The sequence below is a fragment of the Rhincodon typus genome, chromosome 20 (genome assembly GCF_021869965.1).
Source record: "Rhincodon typus isolate 14 chromosome 20, sRhiTyp1.1, whole genome shotgun sequence".
Classification (NCBI taxonomy): Eukaryota; Metazoa; Chordata; class Chondrichthyes; order Orectolobiformes; family Rhincodontidae; genus Rhincodon; species Rhincodon typus.
Genome location: NC_063351.1, coordinates 17,860,181 through 17,876,708, shown reverse-complemented (window position 1 = coordinate 17,876,708; position 16,528 = coordinate 17,860,181). Strand labels below are relative to the sequence as shown.

Sequence of the window (16,528 nt, the reverse complement as noted above, 5' to 3'; positions counted from 1 at the left end):
ATACCTGTTGGACAAGGTCAACAGCTGAGGCTCCTCTGTTGCTGAATGCAGGATCCCTCTACCTGCCTCGCTTGCAGTCACCCCCTGCTGTCCCTGGCCACTGACCAAATTTGAATTACGTAATCTACCAGGTGTGACTGCCTCCTGAAACACAGCGTCCAGGTACTTCTCCCCGTCCTGGATGTGTCGCAGTGTTTGAAGCTCTGATTCCAACTCACCAACTCTGAGCCGAATTTCCTCGAACAACCAACACTTGCTGCAGATGTGGTCACTGCAGTTCGCAATGGGATCAGCCAGCTCCCACATCATACAGCTGCAACACATCGCCTGTCCAACTATCTCCACTTAGTTAATTACTTTATAATAAATTATATGAATTAATAATGTGTTAATTAAATTTATTGATACTTTCCTCCCTCCGACAGCTTCCTGCCGGAAAAGAAGCAAAATAAGGAAAGGAAAAAAAAATTCCCTCTACTCTAGATTGCCAAAAGAATAAAGAAAAAAAAACCTTACCTCACCGACCCTCCACACAGTTTTTTATTTTGGTTAGAGGAGGAGGATGGGTGGGAAACACAACACGTGTAGTGTTTCAGGTTTAGACAATGCCCGAATATAACAGTTCACTTCCTGACTCATGCTCTCACCACTCCTACTGCTCAAATCAAGAAGTTCCAGCAGAGAAGGGGATGTCAGGATCAGAGTGGAGGTTGGGGTTGTTGTTGGTGGGGTCACCTTAAATGGTTAGTGGGGAGTTAGTGTAGGTTTTTACTCCTTTAACTTTTCCTTGGTTACTCTAAAGCTCAATTATGTTGGAACCTTCCAAAATGTCAGACTTTAAGGGACTCTGTCGGAGAGTTCCAGACGCAGGGTAATTGCCAAGCTAAATTTTCAATTTCCTGAGAAAATCTCTTGCAAGTTAATTGCATTGGCAGTTCTGCATAGTTCCAAGGTAAAACTCCAGTCTACATTGGTAACTATCCAGCCATTAGAATGTGTGGGCCAAAGTTTTCTGTTCTGATAAGGAAGATCCTAACTACAGCATTGCAATGGTTTTAATGGGAAAATGTGATTGGCTTAACGTTGCTCCACTTAAAGTTGCAATTTCTAGGAATGCAACTGTAGCTTTCAGTGAGGTCTTATTGTAATGTTAAACTAGAAGAGGAGATGGATAGGCTGTTGGCAAGGGTGGACAGTGAGAAGTGATATACTTCGATAGAAAATGGAGGGGAGTAGGAGCAGTGGGACCTAGAGGTTTATGAGTACAAGTCATTGAATGTGGCAAAGCAAAAAGTAATTGAAAAGGTATATGGGATCCTGAGTTTTACAAATGCAGGAATAGAGTCCAAAAGTACAAGAGTTATGGTGAACCATTTATAAAACATTGATTCGACATCAACCAGAATGTTGTGTCCAGTTTTGGGCTTCACTTTTTAGGGACAATACAGAGGTTTTGGAGAGGGTTCAGAAAAGATCTTTGTGAATCATTCTAGGGCTGCGGGACTTCAGTTGTGAGCATAGATTAGAAAAGCTGGAATTCATCATAGAATCCCTAGTGTGGAAACAGGCCCTTCAGCCCAACAAGTCCACATTGGCCTTCAGAGCATCCCACCCAGATCCATCCCCCTATAACCCATCTATTCTACACATCCCTGAACACTAGAGGCAATTTAGCATGGCCAATCCACCTAGCCCACACATCTTTGGACTGTGGGAGGAAACCGGAGCACCTGGAGGAAACCCACGCAGACACAGGGAAAATGTGCAGACTCCACACAGACAGTCGCCTGAGGCTAGAATTGAACCTGGGTCTCTGGTGCTGTGAGGCAGCAGTGCTAACCACTGAGCCACAGTGCCGCCCCTGGAATTGTTCTCTTACAACACACTAGGCTTAAAGGAGATTTAACAGATATGTTCAAAATCATGAGAGTTTTGGACAGAGTAAATAGGGACAAGCTACTCCTATTGTTGGTTGGTTTGAAAACTAGAAAACACTGGTTTTAAAATGAGTGACAGAACATGCAGCAGTGACATGAGAAAAACTGTTTTGTGCAGTGATTATAAACTGGAATGCACTGCTTCAGACTGTGAATCTGATATAGTCATGGTTTTTAAAGGAAATTGGATAGTCACCCAAAAAGAGAAAATTTGCATGGCTATGGAGAAGATGCCAGGGAATTGGGTAAGCTCAGTTGTTCTCACTGAGAGTGAGAACAGACACAACAGGGCAAGTGGTCTCCCTCTGTGCAGTTATAACCATTCCAGAATTCTTCAGTTTTGTGAGGGAAAAGGATTTCAGGGATAAAGGTGTCATGCTATGAAGTTATGCAGAGTGTGTGGTTTGTTTGAGATATAGTGCTTTTGTAAGCTTAGAGATTTATGTGGGGAAAGGAGTGTCTACATGTAGCTGAAGATGTACAGCCAGTTCTAAAATTGAAGCATGTATCAATTGGCTGTGTGCTTGGAAACCTTAGGCTTGTTTGATGTTTTAGTAATGAACTGGAATCAGCCAATTAATTTAAACAAAGCACATAGCAATTGACAGCCAATTGAATTTAAACCTGATGGTTTGGACAACCTCATTCCAATGCTATTGAAAGAAAATTGATACGTAATCCAGGGTATACAAGGAGAGGGCATTTGAAAATCGGTGTGAGAGCGAACTGCCATCTGAGTAATAAGCACATAGCTCTCACAAGAAATCACTAAACTCTTTAAGAAAGCACCATCTTATCCATAAAAGGTAGCATGGCACTTCTAAGTGTCTTCACCTCGAAGACATCCGTGACAGCAGGATCAGTGGAAGAAAGGCATTTTTGACTTGAGAACAGCAGAAGAAAGGAGTTTATGACTGGAGAAACAGTGGAGAAGACAGAACACCCTGTGTGTACTTTGAGAGACTAAGTTTTATTTTTTTTTCTTGCTACTTGGGATATACAAGTGGGTTCATGTTTATTGCAATAGCATACCAGTAGAATTTTGTTCAGTTAGGGAATAGTTAGGAGTTAGGGGGGAATTGTTCAGTTTGTTAGTATTTCTTTTAATTTGTTTGCTGTTAGGATTAAATAAATAATTTGTTACTTGTTACATATAAAATGAATATCAGAAATTTTCTTTCATTTACCCTCCCCTTCTCCATAACAGTAACGATAATGTTACGAGAAAAATGCTCCTCTTTATAACTGAAAAGCTATATTGCAAAAATAATATGTTTTAGCTTCACAATATATATGCTGAAAATTTAAAATAAAAACTACCAGCCCAGACAATTTGTAATTACTGTGGACTTGTGGCAGTCTGAGTGTCAATTGTGGCCTCATAATGTATAGAGAGAAACATTCCATGTAGCAAAGCCACTGCTCCTTATTGTGCTTAAATGTTGGTATTTCACTCTTCAAATAAAAACTTTTAAATTGAGATGCACACCAATGACCAGATAGGATTCCATGTAGAATGTCATAAGGCAAATGCACTGAAAAAACTTATATGCCCTGCTGCCAGCAACATTAGCAGTACTGAGGAATAAAGAGCCGTTCAGTCATTGAAACCTACTTCAAATTTATATCTGAGGTTGTGTACTTTTGCCGCAAAATGTACTTTGATCTTAATCCGGTGAGAGAGGTCTCTTCTTACACTATGTGCTTTAATAATGGCTGAAGTGAAGTCTGCAAATTCTCTAATTCAACGGATGTGACTCAGAATTTAATATATATAAAATTTTGCACCAACTATAGTGGTGAGTCTATCAGCATAAATCAGAGGGCAACATCTGCAAACCACAGATGTACAGGTAACTGAGGAATTCAGGAAATTACTGTCTAGGAACTTTACTGTAACAGTATCTTACACTCAGCTACACATAGGGATGAGTAGTTTGGTGGCTATGTGATAGATATCCACTAAACTTTCCTGAAATATTTAGAGCTTGTCATGTGTAAGTGATGTGGTTCATCTCCATTCACTGCCAAAGGAAAAAAACACCCTGGCACTGAAAATTAATTGCAGTTTCATTTTTTTAATGTTTTAATAATTGTTATAAAGATTTTTTTTAATGAATTTTTTTTTATCTTTCTCTTATCTTTCAGTCTTAATCCCATTTTCTTCCCTTCCTTTATTTTGCTTTCATTACCTAATTTATACTGAATTAATCAGAATTGAGATCTCCTAGTTTAGCATTTGCTGGGGTTAAAGTTGACAGTAACTGAAATTGGGTGGAGGGGTTTACAGTCAACACCCCTGCAATATTTTTTGGGAATGCAGTGACCTATTTATATTGTTGGTGCGGCTGTGTATGCAGGGTAATGTACAAGGGCTGACTTGTGTGTGGCCTGCAACAGGAATGGTCAGGAGGCACGCAGCCTAGGAAGCAGGTTACTTGCAGTTGTCCTACACTGTTCAAAGTGATCCAAGTAGAATGCAGGCATCATTCTCACTGCTCATTTCCATAGTTGTGGTGTACATCCAATACTGATCATTCTTCTGAATGTACACCCAGTGGAAATCCCAGCTTTGTCTGATGTTCGAGTCAGATTTCATCTCTTGAAGGCACAGTGCATTCTGTGTGCAGAACTGCTTGGAGAAGATTTGCAGAGCTGGAAGAGCACAACAAGCAGGAAAGTATTCTACGGACTTTAGGATGTCATCAATGAGGGAAGTAGACCAGAAGATCAATATTCTCTTCTCGAGGGGTGCCAGGAAGCTCTCTGGATAATTGCAAAGAAGATAGGCGGTTATGCCAGTCAGAGTCACCAGTCTGATGAAGGACCTGGGTGCAGTGCCACAAGACTCAAATCACCCTGACATGTTCACCACTGCACCAGGCTGCACACTCCAATCTCTCAGTTTGCACTCTCTGCTGACTATTCAGTTCTTGCAAGCACATCACTCAAATAAATTGCAACACACACTTAATGATGCAGATGACTATCTTTTGCAGGAGAAGGTGGCTATTCATAGATGCCAGCAGCAGCAAACTAGCAGGGGACAGACACGGCTGCATGTGCTGACTCCAGTGGAGGAGAGAGGGTGCTGGCCATAATTCACATGGCCGTCACTCTGGTCGTGGTCACCGAGGATGACATTCCAACCAAATGCAGCTTCTCGAATCTCATTTTGCCCATATCCCACTCCCTGCTCTCATGTACAAGTTTTTCTCTGTTTAGCAGGAAGTCAGTGCAGTCTCATCTTCTGGCCTGGATGCAATGGCGGATGGTTAAGCTGCAAGCTATCTGTCATGTTATTTGTTTCGGCATGGAAGAATATGTTGCTGAGAATGTTTAATACCATGGTCACTTTGAAGCTAACTAACAGTGCATTCCTAACCCTGTTCTGAGGCTGGAGGTCAAGCACCAAGAGGTGGCACAGTCCCATGACTATCATCTATGCTGAAGTGTAGCAAGGACTAGAAAACTCCTGTCTTACGTCCAAAGGAACTGCGTGCTAAAGACTGTAGGTGGGTAAGGCCACCTGCTGAGAGCCCTCCTTCTCTCCTGTCTCCAAATACCTTGCCTTCTTTGTGAATTCACACCATTTCCCTCTGCTTCTGAAGCCTGGGAAAAAACAGCAACTGTAGCCCCGTGACTGGGAAGGAGAAGCCTTTCGATAGAATGCAACACTGTTTCAACATCTCGTTCCATACACTATGAGCTCACCCAGCTTTTCAAAACACTTCCAACAACTCAATCCTATACAAACTGCAAGGTCCAGTAGGCAGTATTTGATTGGTGCCACATCCACAAGCAACTACTCCCTCCACCACCGATGCTCAGCAGCAGCAGTGTATACCATCTACAAGATGCACTGCAGAAATTCACAAACAATCCCCAGACAGCACCTTCTAAACCCATGATCACTTCCATCTGGAATGACAAGGGCAGCAGATTTATGGGAACACCACCACCTTCGAGTTCCCTTCTAAGCCACTCATCATCCTGACTTGGCAATATGTTGCCGTTCCTTCATTGTCACCGGTCAAAATGTTGGAATTCTCTCCCTAATGGCATTGTGGGTCAACCCACAGCAGGTGGACTGCAGCAGTTCAAGAAGGCAGCTCACCACCACCTTCTCAAAGGCAACTAAGGATGGATAATAAATGCTTGCCAGCCAGCAACACTGACATTTCACGAATGAATAAAAGAAAAGTAGCAAGTAGTTAACCTGCAAGTTGGATGGACCTCTGTAAAAGCACAGCTGAGGACCGTTCAATTTGCTGCTCATGTTTAAGAGAGGACATTATTTGGAGCAATGAGCTTGAAAATGGCAGGTGATGCATCAAGCTAGCATTGGTACTGACTGACATTGCAGTTTGTCTATTCTGCACACTTCCAAAATGCTCAGACATCGCTGTCACTCTGAACAACATGGTGAGCAGTGCGGACATGTTTTGCGTTATCTAGAGTAGCCACACTGCATCTAACCTGAAAACAAAATCACTTTTCACTTCAGTTGGCACCTATAGAACTAAGTTGCCAAAGTTTGGAACTTTGGTATCTTATTAAGGATAATTCAATTTGATTGGGAGTTAAGGAGAGTCACAGTTACTTGCCTTTGTCACAAAGTGCCCAGATTCCCACTGTAGGATTTTTAATCAATTGTAAGTTCAGAAAACCATACAAAGTTTGGGAGTAATTGTTACTCTGAGCCTTTCATTTACACTGACCTCAAAATCTGGTCCAACTTTTAAGTACCTTTGCAAGACTTTAGCTACACTTTTTGTGGTAAAACAATTGAGAATGGAGAATTGTCTTCTTGTGCTTGCACATTATTATTTTCAGTAAACACTGAATAATTTATCACAAGGCTTCTAGCGGACTGTAAACTGCCAGGAGCAAAGGAATCTTGAGTTTGTTGCATATATAAATGAAAGGGGCCAGGAAGAAGATATTGAATATACTTGAGTTTATATTATCTGTTTTACACAAAATGTCAAAGTCTAACATGTGTTTATAGATCTGAGTTGGTCTCCAAGGAAAGTTGGACTGGGGAACCATTTCAAAGCAATATCATGTTGCAACATTTTATTCAGCTTCTTTAATATAATGAGACTTGGTTCTATAACAAGAAACATATTTTACATTTCACAAGAAATTTACTAAAACTGCCAGCAACATTGTTTTCTGTTTCATAGTTACATTTTGATACTCGAATGTCAAAAGATAAACATCCTGGAGAGATATGTTGGAATGTTCTGGAACGATCTGTAGAACCATATGATAGGTTTGCGGTATCTTTCCTTTATCGAGATTCATTATTTACTTAAAAATAAGTAGAATTCAGGAAATTCAAGCTCTTTTTATTGGCAGGCGTAAAACAAAAGAATGTGCCTGAACAAGTTGTGTAAACTTTGGGAGACACAGCAAGCCTGCCCTGGTTGACATAATGTCAGGTTGAAAACAACTGAACCATATGACGTTGACAGGAAATGAAGCACTGAAAATAGGTTCCGACAGGTGCTGCTACATACAGTATGATGGCATTCAAAGGTTAGAAAAGAGTATTATGCGGAACTTGTCAATTGTTTTGGGAAGGAAAAAATACTGGATATAATCATTCCCAATGAAACAGTCAGCCTGCATGTTTATTTTGTAACACAATTTGAGTTGCTACATGATTATGTGTAAGCATGTTTCAGGAAATTTTTGTTTAGTCTGGTATTTCAGCTTGGTATAGTGTTCAGTGCTTGTTCGAGTAGGGGTGACAAGTTAGCTCCACCTTTGGAAAGAGTTATTAAAGGAAAGGACTCCTGATTTAACCATTCAGTTTAATATGAAAATACCACCATTTTGGAATTAAAAACAGAAGGCCCCTGAAAAGTTCAGCAGGTTTGACTGCATTGGTTGGAAGAGAGTTAATGTTTCAAGCCCAAAATGATTTTCTTCAGAACTAAAGGGAGCTTGAAACATGATGAGTTTTATGCTGTTGAAAGGTGGTGGGGAGAGGGAGGTCGATCAAACGGGAAGGTCTGCAGGAGAGAAATAAATACTCCATTTTGGAGTCGAGAAACCTCCACTAAAAGCACCCAGGTCAGTCAATCAGGTGGTGGAACATCCCAAGTTTGTGTGACAGAATGTTTGTTTGAATCATACAAATTGAGTTTGCATAGAATTTATCTGTTATGCTGCTAAACCTAAGGCCTGTTAATCCAAGGCTTATTAAACATTTTTGTTAGGTTTTTTTTTAAATTAAGCAGTGGGATCCTTTGATTTCTTATCAGTAGAGGTGAAGACATTCAGTTGTTTCATTGACAACCACGGCAATTTAGCATTTGTTATGACTGGTCCCAAGTGAGGCTCCCTAATTCATTGTGATTCCATATGAGGAGGGATGACCTGGCTGCCCTTTATTACTCAATCCATTCCTTATTTGATCACAACAACAATAATTTAGAAAACATTCCTTCTTTCAGTTCTTGCTAAATTATCATACATTACCCAGTCCAAATATGTTTTTTTTCAAAAGAAAACCTATATCTCAAGGCTTTCTTGAGTTAATTTATAAGACCATAAGAAATAGGAACAGGGGTAGGGCTTTCAGCCCCTTGAGCCTGCTCTGCCATTCAATAGGATCATATCTGATCTGATATTTGTCACATCCACTTTACTGCCCTTTTCCTATAATACTTGATTCCCCTATTGATCAAAAATCTATTTATCTCAGCCTTAAATATACTCTGCCACTGCAGCTGTCTGTGGCAGGGAGTTCCAAAGTCTCTCAACCCTCTAAGAGAAGAAATTCCTCCTCATCACGGTCTTAAATTGGAAATCCTTTATTCTGAGACTATGCCCTGTGGCCTGGAAACATCATCTCAACATTTACCCTGTCAAGCCCCTCAAGAATCCTGTATGTTTCAATGAGTAGAGTCCCAAACTGTTTAGCCTGTGCTCATAACACAATCCCTCCATACCAGGGATCATCTTCGTGAAACTTTTCTGAGCTGCTTCAATGAAGCGTGCTTTAGTCTGCTTGATTAGATTATGGTTTTCCAAATGTACTATTACTTCCTTAATAATTAATTCCAATACTTTGCCAACAATAAATGTTAGACTAATCAGCCTATAGTTACTTGCTTTCTGTAGCTAAGTCTTTTAGGATCCTAGGATGCAAGCCAACAAGGTCAGGGGACTTATCTGCCTTTAGCTCCATTAGTTTGTCTAATACCAGTTCTGTAGTGATGGCTATGGTACTTAATTCCTCCCCCATGTTCTTTCGTATTAATGGAATGTTTGAAGTATCTTCCACTGTAAAGAATGATGGAAGATATCTGTAACTCCTCTGCCATTTCCTTGTTCCCCAAAACCGTCTTCCCAGGTTCTTTATCTAAGGGGCCTATGTTCAATTTGACCTCTCTTCTCTCTTTTTATATATTTAAAGAAGCTGTTATTGTCAGTTTTTATATTCTTTGCTAGTTAGCCCTTGTAGTTTGCTTTCTCTCTCTTTACGAACATTTTAGTTGTCCTTTGCTGGATTCTGAATTTATCCTAGTCTTTAAGGCTATCATTAACTTTGGCATCCCTATATACAAAAAACAAAAGAAGATCAAAGAACAATACAGCACAGGATATATGTGTTATATGATTTTCTTTCAACTTAATGCTCTCACTAATTTTCTTGGTTAGCCCCCCATGATTGGTTTATCCCTTTTTTTGAATCTTTCTTCCTTACTGGGATGTATTTTTGCAGAGAGTCATGAATTATCTCCTTGATTATTGTCATTCCTACTTGTCTAACTGCCCAGTTAATTTTAGTTAACTTTATCCACATTTCATTGTAATTCCCTTTATTTAAGTTTAAAACTGTTCTTTCCCACCCAAGTTTCTCACCCTCGAACTGAATATTAAATTCTGTCATTGGACCTCGATTTGCGCCGCCAGTTCATCTAACAAATTCAAAATGTTTGTGCAATAAAATGTAAAGCCTTAAGTTTGTTCTATTGCCAAATTTCCCGATAGTCTTACAGTTTCTTGGTACAATATAACATGCATACATTGTGTCCCTTAATTTTGTTTTCTGCTAATGATCAACCCTAACATGAGCTGGCAATCCTACCTTCTCCTTTAACTTTGATTTTAAAATTTTTGATGCAACTGGCCCTAGTCCCTTACTGTTTAGTTTAAAGCCCTATGCATAGCCCTAGTTATGTGTTTAGCCAGGACTCTGCTCTCAGCATGATTCAGTTGGAGCCCATCCTATCAGAACAGCTCCCTCCTTCCCCAGTACTGATGTCAATGTGCCATGAATTCAAACCCGTTTCTCCCGCACCAATCTTTCAGCCAAGCATTTACGTCTTTAATCTGTTGATTCTGTGCCAATTAGCTCATGGCTCAGGTAGTAATTCAGAAGTAATTACCTTTTTAGGTTCCACTGTTTATTTTAGCTCCTAGCTGCTCATATTCCCTTAGCTGATGCTCTTTCCTCTTTTTACCTATATCATTGGTACCTACATGGACCACAACACTTGGATCTTTCCTCTTTCACTCCCAGTTCCTCTGCAGCCCAAATGAGATATCTTGAACCAGGCACCAGACAGGCAACACTGCCTTTGGGAGTCGCAATCCTGGCCACAAAGAACAGTGTCTATTCGCATGACTATACCATCCCCCATTACAACTACATTTAACTTTTCCCCCTACTCCCTTTTGAATGGCTCCCTGTGACATGGTGTTATGGTCAATTTGCTCACCCTCCCTATAGCCCACACTCTCGTCCACACAAGGAGCAAGAATCTGAGATAAGTTCAAGGGCTGAGGCTCCTTCAGCACTACCTCCTGCATCCCTCTACTTGCCTCCTGTTCCTGACCACTGACTGAATTCAAGGTAGTTAATCTAAGTGGTGTGACCACCTCCTGAAACATTAGCATCCAAGTAACTCTCCCCTTCCCTGATGTCTCGTGGTGTTCAAAGCTCTCAGCAACCCTGAGCCAGAGTTCCTCAAGCAACCAACACTCGTTGCTTTGTACAAAAACAGAAATTGCCAGAAAAACTCAGCAGGTCTGGCAGCATCTGTGGAGAGAAAGCAGAGTTACCGTTTCGGATCGAGTTACCGTCCTTGGACCTTCCTCGGAACCGAGGAAGGGTCACTTGACCCGAAACGTTAACTCTGATTTCTCTCCACAGGTGCTGCCAGACCTGCTGAGCTTTTCCAGTAATTTCTATTTTTGCTTCTGATTTACAGCATTCACAGCTTTTTTCAGTTTTTACTTTTTACTTTGTGCTGGCTCCGATCCTCAGCTTCAATTTATACTCTCTACACCAAATTTCCATGCTGCCTCGAAAATCTCCAAACGATATCATTACTCGGGCTGTGTCTCGCTCCCAAGGTGACCTCCCCATCCTGATCACGCAAAGCTTAATAATCTTATGTAGAGCCCCTACAGTGCAGAAACAGGCCATTCAGCCCAACAAGTCCACACCAACCCTCCAAAGAGTGTCCCACACACCCATCCCCCTACCCCATCCCTACACCCAACCCCACAGCCTATGCACCTAACCTATACATCCCTGAACACCGTGGGTAATTTAGCATGGCCAATCCACCTAACTTGCACTTAATCTTTGGAGTGTGGGAGGAAACTGAAGCAGCCGGCAGAAACGATGAAGACGCAGAGAGAATGTGCAAACTCCACGCAGACCAAGGGTGGAATCAAACCTGGGTCCCTGACACTGTAAGACAGCAGTGCTAACCACTGAGCCAATCTACGCTACCAAAAGGTGAGAATAGGCTTTAACGTGATACATATACATAGATTAGAAATGAACGAAGAGTTCAAACAGTAAGAGGGAGAAAAAAAAACAAATCAGCCTTTGGCTTGTCTGTGATGAATCGATTGTGAAACTTTGTGGCCATTAAAATGGGTGATTCCAGTATGGCTGGCCTTGGCAGATGAATAGTCTTTTGGAGATTCTTGACTTGACACTTAGATGAAATAAGTTTCTCTCCTTTTGAAGTAAATTCACTGATGATTTGTTTTCAACAATCAAAGACATTTCATTTATTCTTACCTCTGATTCAACAGGGAGGGGTGATGTCTGGTGAGAGTTCTTAACTATACAACTTTATGGCACAATTTAGCACAGTGTAACTCAAACACAAAGTTGACACTTGAGCACACCAGCACTCTGGCAAGGACCAGCACACAGAGACTTCAGGCTGGCAGTTAGTTTATCAAAGTTTTTTTTTTGTCTGGCACTCATCAGGATCTCAGGAAATGCCAATGTAAAGAGAAAACAACGTTTTATACTGTGTGAAGTGACAGAACTTGTTGGTTGACAAGTATACTCTGAGTGGTAGAGGTGTTGCTGCAGAAAATACATTAGTCCAATTTAATCAAAGAATTGCCATGAGTTGTTTGTTGAGTTGAAACATTCAAATAGTGTGTATATTGTTTGTTTTGTCGCGGTCACTGCTACAGCATGACCAACAGAGGAACCTGCTGAGGCAGTAAGGCAAGATGAAGGGTTCGTCCAGCTACACCTTCAGCTGTAAGGAATTGGCAATTCACAGCCATTCTCTGATTAATCTCCCTGGGCAATGTCTTGCCCATCAAAGTTTATACGCCTGGTTTAAATTTAAACAAAGCTTGACAGTTAACTGTCAGTCATCATCTAACTAATGCATTTTCTATCTATTAATCAAAGTTTACTTCCAAACCAATCAGTTCTGTCACTTCATACAGTGTAACATGTTGTTTTCCCTTTACATTGTCTTTTCCTGATGAGTGCCAGACAAAAAGCTTTAATAATATGTACCTCTTTCAGCGTACACATATTCTGCACTATCAAATGCCTGCACACAGTTTACTGAGCATTGACGATGATCTAAATTTAAGTTTACGTGCGATATTCTCATGGTGCTTTGAATAAAGCTAGTTCTATGTTGCTGTGTACTGCAGATTCTGCTGTGTGAATCTATGGAGTGTTATATCTCTCTGGAGTGGTGCTCTGGAAATCAAGCCCCTCTTCTCAGAGTAGTCACAAAAGTTAAAAGATTTTAAAAAGTACATGGAATTCCTAAATTTACTTGTCTTTTCGACCCAGGTTGATGGAAAACATGGATCATGTTACTGTACTTAACAAGAATTAATATTTATTGTAAATAAATACATTCTAACTGCAGATAAGCAATTATAAAGATACTATATATAACTCTACTAGTTAAAACTCTGGGTACCTCATAAAACCCCCCTACACACACACACACACACACACACAAACAGACAGAGACAAAAAAAAAGGTTTTTTGGGTAGAGAGAAAGACTGGGAAGGCAGTTCAATGGTCCCTGTCTACAGGTTTTGCTTTGATGATTCCTTTGGCTTTTCTGGATATGTTGCTCATTGATCTTCCTTTGCCAGTACTTTCACTTGCTTGCAGGAGGCATAGGGCAGCTGACTCATGCTTATGAAGTCTCTTACTTCATGGTTATAAAGCCACAACTCACAGTAACTTGTGAGGAAAAAATAAACTGGCATTTTTCATGCTTGAGGTGGTTTGCAGTTCAGAGTGAAAGGACAGTTACTTCCCTTTCAAAAGTCCAATGACTTCTCTCTCAAACATTCACACCCAAAAGCTGTTCAGCTGCCCGGGAGACAGTCACAAATCTGTAGGTCTTTGTCATTGTAACTTGTCATTATTTCACAGGCCAGTCTGCTACCTGTTGCTTGGCAAACCTCCATTCTATATAAAACTATGAGCTTCAGCTCATCTGCAACTAGACCTCACTCACTGCTTGAACAAACAGCACTTATAAAAAGTATGAAGTAACTTGCTTTTAAGAAGTGCGAAAATGTTTGATTTTTAAAACAGTCCTTTTCCCATTTCATTCCACAATCAAAACAACAGAAAAGTGAAAAGATGTGGTCTTTACAGAATGTATGATCCTGCTATGTGTTTGAGCAAAAGTATTTAGATTTGGACCAGATACATAAAATTGATTTAGTAAAAATTGACCGTGTTGCAATGGTCATTATGCTGCTTTATTTGTCACACTTCTATATTGAGCTGCATTTTATGACATTACAACCTTGCCTTAGAAGAAGAAACACAATGTTACCATTAAACAGGACCTCGAGAATGGAAATGAGTTATGAGATGGTTCTGTGGCAGTAGATTTCATGTTGAAAAATGCTTACAAAAAATCCTACTGCAATGATTTTGCACTTCACTCTTTAAGAGGGTTCATGTCATCCTAAGGAAAGCTGTCTTATCTTCCCTCCATTTGTACAAACACCTTCAGTGTAAAGTAGCTCAATAACTTTTTATTCAGGGCACGCATAAATCTGTCAACTCCGGATCATAACAGTGATGGCTTCTATAAGCACTGAATTCAGCTGTGACAATAAGTGAAGAAGGTTGAGAGAAAGTGAATTGTAACAATGGCCTTCTTATAAAGACAGCCCTTCACCTTTTTCATTTTATTACAAAATTAAAATATAAATATTTTGTGCATGGAGTAATTTATGGACACTGGAGTATGATGTCTGCAAGGGAGTTATGAATGCTCATATTAAATAAAATAGTTGTTGCATATATGGAAGTGCAATTCTTACGGATTTGATCCATTTTTATTTAGCTGTTTAGTGCAAAATTGTGCATTCTGCAGGGCTCTTTGAAAAATATTGTAGAATAAATCCATCAACAACCTAATAAATATTGACAACTTAAGAGAAACAATTATTTCTGAAACTGGAATCTCAAAGTTAGCAACTCAAAATGGTATATTCTCATTTTGTCACCAGCTTTTCATTGCTTCAGTTAAACTGATATATTTTAATCATTTTTTTCCTCTTCTTGATGGTATCATTGAGTTGTCATAGGGATTTTTCACTTAGCCACAAGGCTATTCTTGCTCATTTTCTCCAAGCCGAATTACATTGTGGCCTCACTGAACTAAATACCAATTTTTAAATTCCCATCTTTCTTTATTTCATTTCATTGTTGTCATCTGTGCCATGAGCTGCTAATGCTAATGTTCTGGAATTTCCATTGTGAGCCTCTTGTCTCTTTTTTTTAACCATGTTGTTTAAAACTCTCACAGCTTACCTCAGCCCTGAGGAAGGGTCGCTGGACCCGAAACGTTAACTCTGGTTTCTCTTCACAGATGCTGCCAGACTTGCTGAGCTTTTTCAGCATTTTCTGTTTTTGTTTCTGATGTCCAGCATTCATAGTTTTTTTTGGGTTTTCTTTAAGACCTAGCTGTTTGACTAAACTTTGGTTACCTTTCTGACTGTCTTATGATGTAGGTCAGTGTCTAAGTTTGCTTGGTAAGCACATGTGGATGTTTTACTATGTCAAAGATGCTATATAAATGCAAGTTTTTGTCTCCTTATGTACTTAAAGTTGTGAAATAGTGAAAGGTTAGGTTCTCTGACTGATTATCATGTGCAATGACAAAGGGTTGGGAGGGGTTTTGGATTTTCCAGTGTTGCATCGAGTGCAGTAAAAATTCGTAAGTAGGTTCATATTGAATTAAAGATAATCACATCTAGATAGTATAAATTTAGTTTTGTAAAGTTACTTTGAAATGATAATGATATCATAAGTCTGTTTTAAGCTATTCTGGCTAGAAACAGTTCTCAAACTTGCACTTGATTAATAGTTAGATTTAAACTGGTGCATCTGTATATAGTTATTGTTTAACTTAGCCCCTGCTGGGCTAAACAATTGCATTCTTTTAATGCTTTGAAAATTACAGTGAAATTACAGTTAAATTTCTTCACCAGGTTAAAAAAAAAAAGCAAGGTCTAACATTCACTCAAAGCAAGACACGAACATTGGAATGTTTAATGATTCCACGCAGTTATCTGTGTTTACTTTCTAATCTAAATCTTGGAAAACACACAATATGTTTGAAGTTATGATATGATTGATAGCAAACATGTTTTAGAAACTCCGAGGACACTAACAGAATTGAAAGCTAATACTCAATGTATATTCTGAAGAGTAATTATTAAAAGTGATCCAAGAAATCCAAGTCAATGATGCATTAAAATATCTTTTTTTTAATATATGCAGTGAGCTGATCCTGACCAACATTGATGTTGATGCGACGGGAGAGTGGGAGTGTCTAATCATTACCTCCCGAGGAAATAGCAGCAAGAAGGTAGAAATTATGGTGCTAGAAACTGCTGCACCTTACTGTTCTGCAGAGCGAGTCACCAACAATAAAGGGGACTTCAGGTATGATTTACATGTAGCAATAAGCATGAAGTAGTTGGATTGTTTTCCAGATTTGAGAATGGAAGTTATTTCACATTTGGAAAAAAAGCTGAAACAAAAATGCCCAGCTCGGTAACCCACAGAATAAATTGCAAATTTAAAATATTTTGTTATCAAGTATTGTATGCTGCTGACACCTTTCCCCAAGTTACAGAATTCAATGTGGTTGTTTGAGAACAATTTATTCACTGTAGCAGGAAAAGTAGAAAAGCAGAATGCTATTCAGATGGAGAGATATTCTTGAACTTGATGTTACAGTGGGATCTGGATGGCCTAGTACATGAATCACAAACATTTAGTTGCAGGTATAGCAAGTGA

The 16,528-nt window shown here is 39.7% G+C and overlaps 1 protein-coding gene across 1 annotated transcript in view; it reads left to right on the top strand.

Annotated features, from left to right (window-relative positions):
• Positions 1 to 16,528, top strand: part of LOC109937939 (adhesion G protein-coupled receptor A1) — a 458,189-nt gene that overhangs the window by 235,768 nt on the left and 205,893 nt on the right. Inside the window, exon 8 of the mRNA XM_048609008.1 lies at positions 16,007 to 16,171. Within this exon, the coding sequence (XP_048464965.1) occupies positions 16,007 to 16,171 (165 nt within the window). The remainder of the gene's footprint in view (positions 1 to 16,006; positions 16,172 to 16,528) is intronic.